We start from the raw sequence: 17,137 nt of genomic DNA, 5'->3' as shown, positions 1-17,137 counted from the left end.
GCGGGGTTTTGTGGCTTCAAGTTGGGCGTAATTTTGGAGACACTAGTGTAATGACCAGAGACCAAAAAACATAAAAAATAACCCGAAGAGTACTACCAAATGTCAAATAGTACGGCTAGTACTAATGTAATATACATTTCGTATGCAGGCGATCAGCCTGATGAATCCTATCTAAGAAAACGGTGCTCTTCGTTCGAATAAGCGAATCGCATCTTGCATCCTCTTTTGATCTTATTGAGCGTGTATATCCTCTCTAATGCCTCTTTCCTTGCTGCTCATGCAGGAAGTCAGTGATACTTGAAATTCGGGCTTGCTTCGACAGTCCCTCCGACGGTTTACATGTATAAGGAAAGAAGTGTACATCTATCAGCGCCCCTTTAAGACACATCAGGCAGTGATTCATCTTGAAAACAGATCTCTTACGTGTACACACCTTTTCGATACATTTACACCACCGCAAAAAAATCCCCGTCGTTGCCTCCAGAACTATCTCAAAATACAGCCACTTTGATCTGCACTGAAGACAAATGCTTAGCAACTCATACTCTTGAAGTTTTCGGATCTGCTGCCGGTAGGATTAATCCAAAAAAGTGCAACTCTATCATGCATGAAAACAATGCCTCAAGCCTCAACAAGTATCTAGAGATTGGTGTCCTTGAGAAAATAATTTGCCAAAAAAAGAAGTGATATACGACAGATGAGATAGTACACAATACTATTCTCCGGAGGAAGAAAGAGGTTCTTGAGCTCATTAAACCGGTATTTGATAGCAATCTCCTACCTCTTTCTCAAGGTGCTCATATTCCTCACCTACTCATTACTCCGGCACTACACCGATCTGAGGGCGTGTACATGTATCGAGAAGGGATACATGTATGAACTACCTTCGGAAAAAGAAGAGCCGAGGTGTTTTTGATGTAGCGAAGAGGTCTTGAAACCGGCGGATCTATCAGTTTTTTCACTCCAAAATTTTGTTCATCAGGTCCTGAGAGCAAGCATTTCATCTATCTATGCATCATGGTACTGTAATCAGCTCCATAGCCTCGGCGCTGCGGTCGACGGCGAAGCCATTTGCATTGCAATGCTACACCCTAGTTTGTCCGCTGATCTGAACAGATAATGCCGCAAATATCTGTCGTGGTTCTTACATCATCTAACCACCCTTTTGCATCTTTCATCTCATGTTAGCTTTAACGCAGTATTATCTAATTCGATGCATTGCGTCCTTCCCTACTCCTGCCAGTCCTTTCCTTCACTTCAAACTGCTCTGCCCAACTAAAGCCTTGTTACGACGCTGATGGCAACCTTACACCCCTAATTCCTTGTGATCCCTTTGCCAACGTCAGCGCATGCTGTTTTTTGGGAGCCACATGCGGGCCGAACCTCCACTGTCATGGAGAAGCATTGGGGGATACATTTGAAAGCGTGGGAGGCTGTATCGACAAAACCGGAGATGATCCCGCTAATCCACTTCCTTTCCTTCGAGGTACTGTTTTCTCCTGCTACTTTTTGTCTTTGATGAAGACTGATTCCACATTGCTTGTGGTATGGTAACACAGACCATTATGTATGGAACTGGTTCTCTTATGCGGCCAACACTACCGGCTGCGGCGATGGGACATATTGTATAAACCCGGGCAACGAGAGATGCTGTTTCAATCATCATGGAGTCAAAGACATCACCTATCATAACATTGCGACAATACCGACGGTAGCAGAGGCATGGCCTACAGACTACGCAGACGAGGGCTATTCGGTACCAACTAGGACAAGCCACCCTTCGACAAGCACGTTTCTCGCTTCCAAAGGCACATCGAGCTCTTCCACGCTTATCACTATACCCTCACAATCTCAATCACTAGATCTACCTGCGCAGTCCAAACTGCCTACCCCCACAGGTACACCAACGCCAGCACCTGCCTCGAACGCAGAAACGGCTAGCAGTCTCAGCGAAAAAGCTATCATTGGGATCACTGGCGCTATAGAAGTTTTGGGCGCTGTCGGCTCACTCTATGTATTCCGACGATCAAAAAGTAAGCGGGTAGAGCAACGAAGGCCAAAGCTCGCCCCCGGGGTGGTCAGGGTTGAGAGAACGGAGTTGATGGGGCGTGATACGCGGATGGAACTGGACGCTACGCGGGGTTGGCCTTTGGAGGAGGCGCATTTTGGTGGGCTGCATGAGCTGACGTGACAAGATAAAAGGGGGTGAGAATGAAGACAGTCAGTCAGGGTTAAGAGGCATTAATCATTGATCTCATGAATCTGCAATCTATGATTGACTTCTCTTGCAGTCAAAGTAGAATTGCATGGCAAACACCGCCTACCCAGTGAACTCCATTGCTTCAAACCCGCCTAAGGTTGGAAGAAGACATTGTTAGAAAATCAAATCCAAAGAGGACAAGCGGTCCACAATTTTACCCCCTTTTCAGCCAAAGATCCACACAGCGCGACGGTTCCCATTCTTCGGTATACTGACGTACGCCCTTCCCGCCGTGCCTCTGTCTTGCCTTCGAGATCGGCTCGGCGCATCTGTTGAGAAGGTGTTAGATTGTCCTTTACGACTAGCAAAGTCACGCTGCGGGCTATCCTCACTTTGTACCGTATCCTCCAGAATCGATCCCACATCCGGGTCGGGGCGTCGACGCCTTCCGACCTGATTCTCCAGCGCGCGATTTGTATCCTCGAATTGGTGCCTGATCTGCGTCTCCCGCGTCTCTTGTGCCCTGATATCGCTTTCGTGGCTGCACCGCTCCTCGTGCAATTGCCTCTTCAACTCTCTGGCTTCTTGTCTGCAGATATCTAGTTCGCTTTCCAACTCTTTCTGCCTTTTGATCGAACCGTCGAGTAACTGGTCGAGGTTTGCTACTTGACTCCTCAACTGGCAGAGCTCGGCTTCTGCTCTCCGTTGCGCGTCTACTGCTTCGTGGCGCTCAGCTTGTAGGCGCCGCCTCTTGTCCTTCTCGACTTCAACCTCGGACTCAAGCCTTTTGATTCTGCTTTCCTTTTGTACAACCTCTCTTTGCAAGTATCTGATTTGCTCGTTGTTGTCCACTTCGGGAGCGTCCCCGTCGGAGGCCGGAGGAGTGAGTGAGGCTTGTTGCTGGTACTGGGGTGGGGGATCGTCTTGGGCTTCGAGCTCAGTCGCATCCTTTTGGCTTCTATAAAACCTCGATCCTCTGTCTTGGTAATACTGCGGCCTACCGACCGAAAGAGTGGCGTTCCACGATGTTAAGCTAGGCAGGCCTGCAACTTGGGCTCTCACTGCTTGGTTTGCTGCAGTCCTTCGAGCTTCTAGTTCCTCGTTCTCCGCTTCCTGTCGCTTCCTGTTGAGATCTTCCCACTGCTTGCCAGCTGAGTATTTCCTCATATTTTCGGTTGAGTTCAACAAGCTCGAAATGGAAGGCTGAAATTTGGGTTTGCTGTATCACCTGCTCTCTTTACCATCAGTCCAATTCAGCCAGACACCTATAGCGACTAAGCCTACCTTGGCTCCTTTTCAAACCCCAAAGGACGAGTTCGAAGCATGGAAGCAATCCTCGTGTGCCCTTGCGCCAGAACTCGGAATCGAAGTCAACCCCCGCCAATATTATAAGGACTGCGAAATTATGCAGGGTATGTGGGGGTGCAGGGGTGCGGACCATGTGTGCGTCGCTGATTCGGTGGGCCCGTACCGCCCATGCAGGGCTTGCAGAATCAATGCAGCACTCCCAATTCGTGTCATTGGCTCGATCCTGGCAAAACTTTCTCCAAAATTTGCGCTCGAACGAAGATAAAAGTGAACTAGGTAGTCAAAAGATAATCACCAACTATTTTACGGAGTAATGACTGCGCGCACATATTATGATATTCATCATGATGTGTCTTGCGTATCGCGGCCCTCTCGGGCGCCACATTTCACGAGCTCATCACTCAAGAGGAAGCAGCTCCGGCTCTGCAACCAGGATTATGCCATCAAGTCTCTGATATCAATCTAGGTTACTGTGAAAATCTTCTTTATCGGATGGTGCCCCGTCCGATGAGTGACAGTAACCTTCATGAGCCCTTTGGCTCTCTTTGTTCGTTTTTTTGTCCATTTTCGCCACTTGCCTTTGATGTCGCTTCAAGCTGTCTTGTCCCGTCCCTTGCAAGCACGGGCGATAGGTCTTCAGATCTGGGTCTGTCGAATTTGAAGTTTTTTGAGAACTTCCTGAGTCGGTTCATTTCGATAGTTTTGTCATCGCAAGCGCGAAACAATTCAGTCTCCTCTTCAAGTTCTTCCTGAAATTCGTCCTCTTCAACTTTGGCGGAGTGTCGTTCCTTCTTCTTTCGGTGGTCGACACCCTTGCCAGGATCCTTGACACTCTTTCCTCTGAAGGGAAGCCTTTCAGGTTTTTCCATACCTCATGCGCAGACGGTGATTTGACTACTATCGGATTCGGTTATTCATCTTTGCGCCACTTGGACTATTAGAGAAGCGCGCTTAAAGACGCATCTCGCAATGCGGACACTACGTATTGCCTACGAGGATCGACGAAAATGACTCCGACCTCCTTCTCGGACATTTCAAAAAATGCCAGCAAGTGTGAAACGCGGCAACTGGAAGGCTTAAAATACTGAGCGAGAGGGTGGATGTAATTCCGACCACCGGAACTTGCTTGGACGAAGTGGGTCTTTTCTTTCTGTAAGCGATATGACGTTGAACTGAACAGAAACAGCACGGAAGATATAAGAAAGAGAAACTAGACCTAAAGACGCTATGCCTCTGCTAGTCGTCCAGTGTTCCAAGCCTGAGTCAGTGTCTGTCTTCGCTCAATTTGATACATAGTTTTTCCACTGGAGCAGGAAGAATCCAACCTCCTTTTCTAAATCAGAATCTGTGCACAAATACAAAAACACACATCAAACAAAAGAAGGAAATGAACCCTAATAATTTTAGTCTAATTCCTAACGGGCTCGACTCGAAAATCCTAACTAAGTAAACTCAACTAACCTTCACAGATAATCATACCTGACTTCTCAGGCATGGTCAAAACACTGCTACTTCTTCCATTTTGTAACCCGCCAGGCCAAGGATTTATAGCGAGCAAGTACGCCACACTAGAGAAGGCTCAAGTCCAGCGCAAAGCCACGTCTCCTCCAGCGGAAGTGATGACTCGTCTGATGACTCTTCAGAGGTTACCTCAAGGCTTCCCTGGAAACCAGCGAACAATGACACAGCGATACTTACTGAAAAGAGCCACCATGACAGTCATGGCAATAAAGACGAGCAATCTAGCTCCAAGGAGGTGAACAGCCTGGGCAAGCGGCGAAGAGCATGCGTGAGCGCCAATGAATCCGGGATGGACGAAGCCTCTACAAAGCCCAGAACCTTACCCAGGAAAACACCACAAGATCCATCAGTCAAATGTCAACCGTGTTTGAAAGGGCGTAGAGCCTGTGATCAAACCAAACCAAAATGCACTGCATGTATCAAAAGGGGAAGTGCATTTGTTCCTCGGGATGACCAGCCACCAGTTATAACGTACTGTAATTGCTGCATTCGAGATCGGCTGGTATGTGATCAGGGCCGGCCGAGGTGTGAGAGTTGTCAGGCCCGGAAGCATGCCTGCGAATACCGAGAGAAGAGATAGTTGCGCCGTGTCCAAGATCCCACTGACAAATATCATGCTTGTTTCAAAAGCGTTTACTGGTCCGATGGCAACAGTCCACGCGAGCGCTGCATCAAGTCCAGAGTCAAATGGTGCTGCTCTCAGGGCTCTTAGCCAAAGTCCATGAAGCGTATTCCATTGGAAGATAGGTGCTGGCCCTGTAGAAGAACTTATTCCATGTGCAATGGTGAAGAGAAATGCAATGGGTGCATCAACCGCAAACCCTTGTACTACAAGGACCAGCCCATGCAAGGCGGGAAAAAATGCATGAACTGCAGCTTTCAACGACTCATAGGTGGCGGAGCAGCGCCTTGCGGAAATTGCATGAGATTGTGACCAAATGCAAACATCAGGGCGACTATGGGCTCACAGAGCGCCACTATCATACCCCGTCAAAGCCCAAAGATGTGTTTGACGACTGCCTGGGTCGCGTGCGATACGGGCGTCGTCACGGTGTCAGCATTCCTTGCGACAGGCAACTACCCTGCAGAAATTGTCTCACTAGCACAGGAGAGAAGAGTTGTCGCGACCAGGTTGAAGAAGGGCTCAGGATATATAATGCCAAACCCACTTATTGTTCGACGAGACGGGAAGCCAAAAACGCAAGGACCCAGGATGGAAACTCAGTCGAGGAGACGCTTAAACCATCGCCATATTGTACCACACTCGCGTGTGAGATAAGATCATGCCCTGCCACGTTTTTTGATCTCATTTGAAGCAGAACAGTAGAGATCAGCTTTCCTCGAAGAGGTCGATACTCTAATAAAGGACCACACAAGACCAGTCGCGGGCAAGCCAAAGGACTAGAGTGTGTTGACAGTCCGTTGGATATGCGAGAGGAAATGCGGACCAGATGGTACCGTCTCCAGATACAAAGCGTGGTGTGTCGTTCGAGAAATTGAGTGAGATGAGACTTATACCTCAGTCGTGAAACCCTTATCATACAAGTATTTCTTCGCTCTTGCATCTCATTATGGATGGTTTATGCAACTTGAAGCTTTTAATTGGACATAACCACAAGGCTGAGTATGGCTTACAAATCTGTGAGCTTAGCAGCTACGACAAGCTCCTCCGTGAGCCTTGTGTTATCCACAAGCTTCCAGTACCAGCTCTCCCCTCGCCCTCAGGCTAATCCACAGCGATTTCCTCGCTTCATCCTACCGCAACATCATAAGGACGGCTCAATCTTGCATCTTTTATCACAATGGCCACTGCGAAGTTCGCTGTGGCCCTCCACGCTGGGACAAGCGATACCTGGAACAACGACGCAGTGCATCAGCAAGAGGTCGAAAAGATACTCAAGACTATCGCTGAGACAGCTGGGGCAAAGCTTTCCTCCGGTGCAAAAGCTATTGATGTTGTCCAAGCGGTCGTGACGTCTCTCGAAGATTGCCCTTTATTCAATGCCGGCAAAGGAGCCGTACTCAATAAGGATAGTGAACATGAGGTGCCTTCACATTCTTCAGGTTCTTGCTGCCCTTCAAGTCATAGCAGTCGCTGATACTTCGCCCTACTAGCTGGAGGCCGCAATCGCGGATGGGACCTCGGGAGCCTACGGCGCCGTAGCGGCTACACGAAACATCAGGAATCCTATTGAGGCTGCTCGTGCAGTAATGGAACAAGGACAACATTCCTTTCTTGTAGGCCCTGCAGCAGATGAATTTGCTCGCAAGTCGGGAGTCACTATGGTATCGAATGACTACTTCACCACTGCTACGAAGAAGGCTCGCTGGGAAGCCCGAGCCCGCAAAACGCTCGGCCCTCCTGAGGATCTTGAGACAGTCGGGGCCGTTGCACTTGATCTCCATGGGAACCTCGCAGCTGCTAGCTCTACTGGAGGACTGACTGGTAAGATGAAAGGAAGGGTCGGAGACACGGCTATCATCGGAGCAGGTCTGTCTGTGGACCAGAATGTAGCTGTTATTTGGTGAGTCCCCGGAACTTCTAGTCAATATTCGTGGACTAAGCTTGCTGACATCTGTCTACAGCAGCGGTGCTGGAGAAGACATTCTGCGTCACTCTGTTGCTGGCAAGGTTGCCGCCTTGCCAGGGACCGAATCACTCAGTGAGACTATGGCCCAAGTCATCCTCAAGAAAGCTGAGAAAGCGCCTTCCGCATGCGCCATCCTTGCTCTCAATTCTATGGGTCATATTGTCGTCGAATCAAGTGGGCGCGTCTTTCCGACCGCGTCTTGTACCGCATCTTCTTTGAAGTCATCGATCCTGCCAACCACCCTCCATATCCTTTCGCAACATGTTATTCATCAAGATGCCCTTATAATTGCTGGATTGACTCGCTATCCAATAACTCCTTCCCATGCTGTTGTCATTTGCCGTGGAGTTGGCGAACTAATGTCACTATCTCTACCCACATTCTTGAAGGTCATGCATACTGTGCGTCAGGTCTCTGCAACACTGAATTCTGGTTTGTCTACTCACCGCTGTGGCATGACTTGTGACGGTAGCGGTGCTCTCTCTCTAATCCCTCTACATGGCATTAGCAAAGACTGGACTGCAATCGTCCACAACCAAGAGGAATATAATGCCTTATATCCCGGCTACCTTACATCAAAGAATGGGCCAAAGATGGCAGACGCTTTTCTTGAGGAAATGCGCTTTCGTATTGCCGCTACCACGGGCATTGCAGAGCCTTTCAACAATTATTTCGATGGTGAAGCATCAAACCAGAACATCTTTGCCCGAATCATCCGGGGAGAGGTACGTCAATCGCGTATCTGGGAAAATGAAGCCTATGTTGCCTTCCTGACGCCATATGGCAATACCCCCGGATTCACAGTACTTGTTCCACGCAAGCATCTCGGCAGCGATATCTTTGGACTCGAAGATGAGGATTATAAAAACATTGTTAAAGTTGCTTACAAGGTCGCTCAGTACCTAAAGGAAGCCTTTGGCGTCAAGCGCTGCGGTATTTTCTTCGAAGGCTACGAGATTAACTATGCCCACGTAAAATTGATCCCAGTGCATGAACAATTCACATCCCAGGGGCAGCTTTTCACCCCCATAGCTGCGCCTACATCTTTTGAAACCATTTACCAAGGAGTCCTCACGACGCAGTTTGGCCCGCCTGCGTCTGACCTCAAATCGATCGGCGTCCACGCGAAGCAATTGCGTGAGCTTCACGTCCAACGAAATCGAATTGTGGCACCCAAAACATGGCAGCAACCTAGTACGCACTCCATGGGAGCTCTGCAGAGTCCTTGGTACACCGCTGTGTTCGCCCTCCAAGACACTCTTTTCCATGCGACAATAAATTTCTTCCACAGTCAATTAGGATACAAGTACACCTTAGTCCCTGTAACCACAGATTCCATCAGCTCACCCATGGGTCCCGGATCGGACTCCCAGCCCGTGCATGTAGCCCTCTCTGGTCAGGACACTTTCCTTGCTGATTCCATGCAGTTCACTCTCGAATACGTTCTTCGAATTGAGGATGGGCTCAAAGGGGCCTACCATGTTGGTTGTTCATTTCGTGGTGAAGATACTGACCACATGCATCTAAATCAGTTCTATCACGCTGAGTGCGAGATGCTTGGAACCTTGAACGACGGTATCGAGGTGGCAGAACGCTACATCATCGCGGTCACTCGCGCTATCTTAGAGAAAAACGTCGACATTATCCGCGCCGTCGCCGGTAACACCTCTCATATGGACGATCTTCTCTCCCTAGCCAACAGCAACGGTGGCCATCTTCCGCGCATCCGTCTTGCTGATGCCTTGTCGCTCCAAGAAATGGTCAATACCGCTCACGCGTGGGAATATGCTGTCCCGACCGATCACAGCAAAGGCCGCGCTCTTACACGCACGGGCGAGCGAATCTTGATTAAGCACTTCGGCGGCGCTGTCTGGCTTACCGAAAAAGACCACCTCAGCGTACCTTTCTACCAGGCCTTTGTCCCCCACACTAACAATGCGAAAGCGCTTTGTGCGGATCTTTTGTTGGGGCCGGGTGAGATATTAGGACTTGGTCAACGTCATGCAGAAGCTACTGAAGTGAGGGAGGCTCTCACAATGCATCAAGTGCGCCAGGATAAATACGAGTGGTACTTGGATATTCGGGATGAGCAGAAAGGCGGCAAATACTTGCAAACAGCGGGGTGGGGGATGGGAATGGAGCGGTTTTTGGCTTGGATCATGAAGCATGATGATATCCGCGACATGGCTATTATTCCACGCATGAAGCGTATGAAGTTTGCTCCTTGAGATTACGGAGGTAGCTGCCTGACTTTGACAACTGGAGGTATCAAGTAGACGACGATGATGATAGCAATGATGATAGCAATGATCATAATACAGATAATGATGATGATGATGATGATGATGATGATGATGATGATGATGGCAGTGATGGTATGATTGTTGTTATGACGACGAGGATAGAGCAGAGGGAATGGACTTCCATCTCTGTGTCGCACATACAACATAGCATGCGTCACTCAATCTCGTAATTTTCATAGGGCCGAAAGTGTTACAATGCCTCCATCTTCCAAACAGTGAGAACAGCGAGTCGATCTGGCCATGATGGCTCTTCCAATAATATACATCAACAGCTGGCCTGGCGCAGGCAAATACACCGTTGCGAGAGAACTCGAAAAACAGATGGATGGAAAAGTTCGCGTTGTGAGCCTTGTCTCGTTCTTTGTCACCCATTCCAGGTTTCTAGTCATTCACCAGAGGGATCTTATATCATAATGCTCAATATGCCCTCGTCTGCTGCTTGGGAGATTTTGCTTTCGTAGATAGAGATCCTCTTCTCTGGACGTCTCAATATGCACGCCCCGAATTTCTCACAGCCTACCACAGGTTCGCAACCACCTCCACATCGACCTTGCTGGGGCGATCCTTCCACGAACGAGTGCCGACTACCTTGAGCTGCGTCATCAACTGCGCTTCGCCCTCTTCAACACTCTCGCCACATCTCCGGATTCTTTCGACCATTTGTGTGTACTTACCCAACATTCTCCCTTATATAAAAGCTTGTCCCCCTCTTTAGCCGAATGATAAAACCTAACTCACCCTAGTTATGTCTTCACCGATTTCCAGACCGCCAACGAAGAAGGCATATCGGTAGCCTCAGAGTACGAGGCCGCGGCTAAGAAACGAGGCTGCGCTTTTATCCCCGTCATACTTACATGTCAAGTCGCGGAGAACGAACGGAGGTTGCGATCACTAGAGCGTCTAGGAGCGGTAGAGGGTGGCAACGGCATGCTGGTAGATACTGATGTGCTGAAACTGTTCCGGGAGCGTGGGGACGTTTACAGGTTCCAATGTTCCGAGCAGCTGGTCTTGAATGTTACGGAAATTACACCCGTGCAGGCGGCTGAGAAGATCATGCAGCATGTAAGAGCGGTATGTGGGGGAAGAGGGGAGGAGCGGAGGAAGGGGGGGGGTGGAGGAACAGGCAGTGTGATGAGGGGGTGAACATGGACGGGAAAATTTCTGATGAGGTCATTTAGATGCTCGAAGAATAATCGTTATCTCCCTTGCTGGTCTATTCCTTCTCTGGCCTTTTCTCCAACCACTTGTTGCATAGTTTCTCACCTTACATTTGTAGTAGGATCAATTGTTAATAATAAGCTTCTTCGTGAGTACTGTGAAGAAGTAACACACACGCAACATACACATACAAGGGAATTCGACTGGACTCTCCTCTTGGAACGGACGTGATCAGACCGAACAAGTACAGTCGCAAGGCTGAGACAATTCGCCACAGTGGGACAGGGGGTTAGTGAGTCACATGATATGCCCCTGTTTCAGAGCCTTGTCGGTACCCCTGCAAGGCGGAGGAGACAGGTGTCCAGTACGAGCTATATAGCCACCTGTTTTGCACCTGTCAATGCCTCTTCATTCGATTTCGTCTCTTTCAGAGCCATTATATACTCTTTTTTTATTCCACCCACCCACATCTATATATAACTGGCTATTATTTTACTCCAGGTCTATACCATAGGCATAAAAGTTTTCTTGCGCTGGGGTACGAGAAATATGCCTGTTCAGGCCTCTATTGAGGCCTATTCAGGCTTGCTATCCCCGGTGTGAGACGGCCCAACCACTATATACACTTTATGTAGGCCCCTATGTGTGCATGTGATGCGTGTTTTTCATGAATAGGACAACTAATAAAGCATAGCCTGCATGCATGCATTACTTAGGCTGTCCCACCATGAGCGACTCCGGCCGAGTCAGCCTCGTGTGGTCACGTTAAGAGTGGGGTAGCGTGACCGCACGATTTGAGCACCATTCTTCACCTTCTTAGTCGACGCTGGCTTTGTCCTTCCTTTGAAGCATATTCGCCCCAGATGGCGGATCCTTTCTCCGTGGCAGCCAGCGCTATAAGCGTCGCCTCTCTTGGTATTCAAGTCTGTCAAAGTCTACTGTCGTACTGCGTTGACTACAAATCCTACGATGACACCGTTGGCTCGCTTTGCAGAAAGATTGAAGGCCTCCGGTCGACGCTCGAAATCTGTGAAGAAGCGCTACAGAAGCCCGGATTGACCACGTCAAGAGCGAGCGCGAACGTGACGAAAGTATATGAATAGGCAAAGATGGTCTTGAATCGCTGCAGACATCGCTTGATTCATGCAAAAAGGTTCCAAAACCTCAGGGACTCAAAGCCAGCATTCATAATCACAGACAGCAGGCTTTGTATCCACTCAAGCAATCGAACGTTCTACGGCTACAAGGTACAGTGACAGAACTACAACATAATGTTCACACAGCGCTTCTCGCCCTGCAAATGTATTATAAAACTCGGAAAACATCTTACTCGGCTATTCTGACTAAGCCTTGGTGCGTAGGGAAGGACTTATCAACCAAAGCTCAACCCTGGCTGAGATCAGTACAATTTCAGCAAGCAGTACGAAGCAAGGCAAAGATATATATGATGGAGTCAAACGCATTGAGCGATCCGTCCAAAGCGCACACGTAGCATTGCCAGTCCTTCAGCGACAACGGGAACCGTCGTCCCTGAACTTACATGCTCTGCGCGATGGTGTGCACTCCATCCATCGTGACATGAAGGAGCATCATACATCGTTCTCAGGTTCTTTTGCACTGCTGAAAACGCAGTTCGAACAAACATCATCTGCGACGGAATCAGCTATTTTAGCCGGGATTGATAGTTTGGCTCCACAGAATTTGGGTTTGATGAAGGCTTTGGAGCAGCATTCGGAATCACATCAGACTCGAGCAGCGACACTCGTAAGCTCCGACCTCTCTAGGGACACCAATCTTCTGTTACTGACACGTGTGCAGGAAAGCGATGTAAGGAGCATTCAGTTGAGCCTCATGCAGAGCCCGAGCCTCTTTAGGAAGACTCGTGACGAATTCAAAGACCTTGAGCTTAATAATGCGGCAAAGAATATAGCCCACAGAACATTTATGAGTCCCTTAACTATTCGAAAGACGAGGATGGGAAAGATCTACACTTGCCGATTTCGGGCCAGCAGCCAACGATACTCGAGCTCGCAGAACAGTAATTTGAGAGAGTCTTCATGGACTGTCTCCCTACGCACGGCGAATGTATGTCATCATCATGACTGCCCCCATTCTGCTTGGACAGAATCCTCCTGGAGCTTGAGCTTTCGTCTAGCCTATTGCAACAGGCTACTGGCAAGCGCGCTGCAAGCTACCGTATCCTTCACAAATGGAGCTGGAGGCATGTCTTTGAGCCCGACCATGAGTCTCACAAATTTAGTATCCTCTGATTCTCCTGCGTTTGCCTTGATTAGAGACCCTATCCCGAGGGGAATGTCTGCAAATGACATAGAGGCTGTCGTCAATCAGCGAGTGCAGAGCTTACGGCAGGTGTTCCAAGACCGTAAGGCATCTCATTAGGATGTTGATGTACATGGAAATACTTTACTTCATGTAGGTAATCCTAGGTGAGGTATTGAAGTAGAAGACTATATCATAAGGACTAACTGCATGGGCACAGGTAGCAGCGCATCATGCGCGTGATTGCAGGTTTCATACGAAGCTATGTTCAGAAGATATAATGGACCTCACTGTCTGTCTGATCACGCAAATTCTGACACTTGGCGTCCCGTTGAATGAGGTCAATGAGCAAGGACAGTAAGTACTTTAACTCTACAAGATACTTGATGTGTCTTCACTAACGACAGTAGGACCCTTTTGAATGGCTTCCTTAATCTCCCGGACGGTCCTTGGTACGACCAAGGCATCTGCGAAAGCTTGGCATCCTCGGTGACGCAGCTCATAGATGTGGGTGCTGAGCTTGTAACCATTAATAGACGAGGCCAAAATATTCACGCGGATGCAGTCCTCAGCTTGCCGCCACCTATATACCTTCGTCATACTTTCACTAGTATCATTGATATCGCAGAAGGTAGCCCCAAATCCTTAAGGAGAAATGAGATTACAATGAAGTTCTTATACTATACAGCGTTATTATGCAATGATATTTGTCTGGCGGTAGCAAGAAAGTCTGAAGTCGACCTACAACGAGCACTCGCAGTATCGCCACGTGCAATCAACGAGACCAACAACATGTCACAAACGGCACTTCATCTTGCTGTGGAGTGGCCCGCTGGGATGCGTATACTACTGGAGGCGGGTGCTGATGTTGACTGCCTTGACTGCGTCATGTTGTCACCGCTAAATTACGCAATTAATAGATCACTGATTTAGCCTATACATGTACTCGGTAATGCGGATTGTTCCCTACTCGACTATTCTCACAGTCCCATATTAAAGGACGCAATACGCATCGGAGAGGATTGCCGAGGGAAACAAACGCTGATTGCAGAGGGGAAGATGGTAACTGATCTTGTGGTGGACCTGGTAATTGATAGAAGGCAGAGACTGCGCGACTTAGCAACTCGTCTACTTCCAATTTCAGCTTTAACTCATTTCTATCCGCTCGGGGACCATGATTCCTTTCTACCTGACGAGAAAGCATCACGATTGTTCTCGGCATTGGTACATCATGGCATTCCAGTTCTCTCGGCTCTAGACCCGGGTAGAGATCGAACAACAGTCTATCATCAAATAGAGGTTTCCTCCCGGATTGCAGAGAGGCTTTGGAAAGCAGAGTTTCGTGATATCGACGGTAGGGATTGTTTTGGGCTCACACCATTGATGTATATGCGCAGTGACGCTCACTCTAAACACTCAATAAATATCAGGCTGGAGTGTGTGGCGTGGTTCCTCAACAAAGGTGCCGACTTGTACGCGAAACAGGACCTGGATTTATATTTCGAGCGCGAGAAACGAGACATACGATCCGGATCACGGCAGCTGTTGAGCGCGACCTCTTTGCAATTTTTGGCGTACGAATTGGGATTCGCCTTGGGGGGAGTCTTCATATACATCAGCAGGTGGAACAAGCACGACATGCCGCTGAGAATGATGCTTTCCGAAACTTCGCGGCGCGTGCTTGAACAAGTAGTCATGGACAACGTATCTGACGATTGCGAATGTGCATGTTCAAAGGGTGGATGCAAAGCATTGACGCTGATAACAAAAAGCTACATATGGAGGCTGGGGGTGGATTACAAATTTCAACAGCTGGCCAACCTCTGGGCCGATACAATGGATATCTGCAATCCGTTGAAATATTCCGAGTTCCTACGTCTCATAACATTCAAGGAGCTGGGGCTCACACACACCTGTTATCACCATGAGCACCGCAGAGACCGTGAGTGGGAGTGGGAGTATTCTCTGTTTTCAAGGATTAGAGACCAGGCCGAAATTGATGAGATTCAGGACGTGGAAGCAGCGGACCTGCGAAAGCTGGAAGAACTCCTCGAAGAATTTGAAGTGAAGAGGATCGAATTCGATCTCCCGTTTTTGGACTTCCTTCGAGAGTATTGGCGGCCTCGAATGGAAGAGGTTCTCCACGAGGGGGACTTGGATAAGGAGGCTTTGAGAGAAATTGGGGTCACGGTGTATGAGTCTGATTAGGATTTCCGCATAGATTCTGGGAATTGGAACGTTGCTGTGAGGAGCCATTCGACAATGAAGAATGCAGAAGGTAGTCAATAGATTTACGAAATAGACTTCTCTACATGCCCCTTGCTCTAACCTAGCGAAGTACCAAATGTCGTCCAACTCTCTGAAGATAGCTAAATTCCTATTCTCGTTCATATCCGCTGCATTCCAAAGTTTCTCTGGCCTAGGCAGACTCTTCATCTAATGAATGTGACCTGTCTCTAAGTACGAGGGTAGTTACGCTCTCTACGGCGGCAACGCAACCATTTCATATGTACACCTCACGCGCCAAACACGGTTGGTTTCACGACGAATGTTTGATCGCGCCAAATGCTCAGATAGTAATCTCTCTTGATCATAAGCAAAAACGAAGAATTCCGCTCCCAATACGCTGCTAACGCTCCTACGTACCTCAAACCACCATCTCCTCAGCTCTCACCACCACCCTCCCCCGTCACCTGGGACAACTCGACTTTCCGTAGACTGCCTCCGACTCGACCAGCGGCCGTCTCGTCACCGTCCCCAACACGGCCTCCTACACCAGATGTATCAGCAGCCACCTCAACTGCTCCTGGTACGTACGTATCTCTCGAATCCTTTTCCCTTCCCAATCGGACTACTCAAATTCGTCACTCTTGACATGTGTATTTCGCTTTTGCCATTCTCAAATTCTGTCAGACTGAAGCGAATTGGATGAGGTTTTATCAGTGCTGTTCAACTTCATTAAGCTGTCTTCAAACGATACACGTTCGTGTTGATATCGTCAGGGTCGCTTGAGCTAGATTTCACAAAATACTCACAGAAAAGATTGGGGGGCCAGTTCGGTCAAGGCAATGTCCACGAGTGGAAGCATGTTGCGTTTCTCTGAATATGAAGACTTCCGAGCAAGACACGGTAGCACCAAATAGATAGCAGTAAACTTGCTTGAGGGCACGCTGTCTTTACTATTCGTCCCATGATGCTATCTCCAACCACAGCTCAATCTAATTTATCATTTTACCAAAGGCCCAAACACGTATTTGCATGCATCCCCATCATCGCCATCCTTAGAGATGTACCACTTGCAATCCGTACCCTTCGAACCTTCCGAGGCATCTATCGGCCTCTCCTTCCGATTCTCCATATACGCCGCGGAGCTTTCGCCAGTGTTCCCCATCTACGCCTGCCGTTTGAGAAGAGGCATTTGCCTTGCCTTGCCGGTATCTGCTTATCATTACCGAAGATGCGAGCCCAGCTTCAAGTGCAAGCAGCCACGCAGCGAAAGAGCCTATTCCGCAGCTTTGCGCCCGGTGTAGGAGCGATAGTAGGGGTGCAGGAATGGAGACAATTGCGGGACGTAGTAGGGTGCATGTATTGTGTGTCTACTCTACAAGTATGTATAAGTGCTATGGAACTTCTTCCATGTCTAATGACCACCATGTAGGTACTACGAGTAGTGTGATTTCCATGCCGACACCGAAGAATTCTGTAGGGCTGAGAGAGCCCCTAGGTATTCCCACATTCTGGCGATCCATGACGTCGAGATCTTGGTCGCGATCCTC

The 17,137-nt window shown here is 48.7% G+C and overlaps 7 protein-coding genes across 7 annotated transcripts; 4 read left to right on the top strand and 3 right to left on the bottom strand.

The window, feature by feature from the left end:
• Positions 1 to 2,425: 2,425 nt before the first annotated feature.
• HO173_005832 (uncharacterized protein) lies at positions 2,426 to 3,367 on the bottom strand (the record flags this gene model as incomplete). Its single annotated transcript, XM_037307746.1, has 1 exon — positions 2,426 to 3,367. One exon carries the CDS (start codon positions 3,365 to 3,367, stop codon positions 2,426 to 2,428), a length of 942 nt encoding a protein of 313 aa, XP_037165555.1.
• Positions 3,368 to 4,032: 665 nt separating this feature from the next.
• HO173_005831 (uncharacterized protein) lies at positions 4,033 to 4,377 on the bottom strand (the record flags this gene model as incomplete). Its single annotated transcript, XM_037307745.1, has 1 exon — positions 4,033 to 4,377. One exon carries the CDS (start codon positions 4,375 to 4,377, stop codon positions 4,033 to 4,035), a length of 345 nt encoding a protein of 114 aa, XP_037165554.1.
• A 2,454-nt stretch (positions 4,378 to 6,831) lies between these two features.
• HO173_005830 (uncharacterized protein) lies at positions 6,832 to 9,848 on the top strand (the record flags this gene model as incomplete). Its single annotated transcript, XM_037307744.1, has 3 exons — positions 6,832 to 7,074; positions 7,145 to 7,554; positions 7,616 to 9,848. The coding sequence occupies 3 exons, from the start codon at positions 6,832 to 6,834 to the stop codon at positions 9,846 to 9,848; spliced, it is 2,886 nt and encodes a 961-aa protein (XP_037165553.1).
• Positions 9,849 to 9,850: 2 nt separating this feature from the next.
• On the bottom strand, positions 9,851 to 10,069 carry HO173_005829 (uncharacterized protein; the record flags this gene model as incomplete). The annotated part of the gene is made up of 1 exon (XM_037307743.1): positions 9,851 to 10,069. One exon carries the CDS (start codon positions 10,067 to 10,069, stop codon positions 9,851 to 9,853), a length of 219 nt encoding a protein of 72 aa, XP_037165552.1.
• A 94-nt stretch (positions 10,070 to 10,163) lies between these two features.
• Positions 10,164 to 11,066, top strand: HO173_005828 (uncharacterized protein; the record flags this gene model as incomplete). The annotated part of the gene is made up of 3 exons (XM_037307742.1): positions 10,164 to 10,265; positions 10,449 to 10,585; positions 10,667 to 11,066. The coding sequence occupies 3 exons, from the start codon at positions 10,164 to 10,166 to the stop codon at positions 11,064 to 11,066; spliced, it is 639 nt and encodes a 212-aa protein (XP_037165551.1).
• A 1,593-nt stretch (positions 11,067 to 12,659) lies between these two features.
• Positions 12,660 to 13,481, top strand: HO173_005827 (uncharacterized protein; the record flags this gene model as incomplete). Its single annotated transcript, XM_037307741.1, has 2 exons — positions 12,660 to 12,845; positions 12,900 to 13,481. The coding sequence occupies 2 exons, from the start codon at positions 12,660 to 12,662 to the stop codon at positions 13,479 to 13,481; spliced, it is 768 nt and encodes a 255-aa protein (XP_037165550.1).
• A 160-nt stretch (positions 13,482 to 13,641) lies between these two features.
• HO173_005826 (uncharacterized protein) lies at positions 13,642 to 17,032 on the top strand (the record flags this gene model as incomplete). The annotated part of the gene is made up of 4 exons (XM_037307740.1): positions 13,642 to 13,718; positions 13,772 to 14,228; positions 14,295 to 15,553; positions 17,020 to 17,032. The coding sequence occupies 4 exons, from the start codon at positions 13,642 to 13,644 to the stop codon at positions 17,030 to 17,032; spliced, it is 1,806 nt and encodes a 601-aa protein (XP_037165549.1).
• Between the last annotated feature and the right edge of the window lie 105 nt (positions 17,033 to 17,137).

Source organism: Letharia columbiana, assembly GCF_014066305.1.
Source record: "Letharia columbiana isolate WasteWater2 chromosome Unknown Sc0000016_s0, whole genome shotgun sequence".
Taxonomy (NCBI): domain Eukaryota; kingdom Fungi; phylum Ascomycota; class Lecanoromycetes; order Lecanorales; family Parmeliaceae; genus Letharia; species Letharia columbiana.
This window is presented reverse-complemented; position numbering and strand designations above follow the sequence as displayed.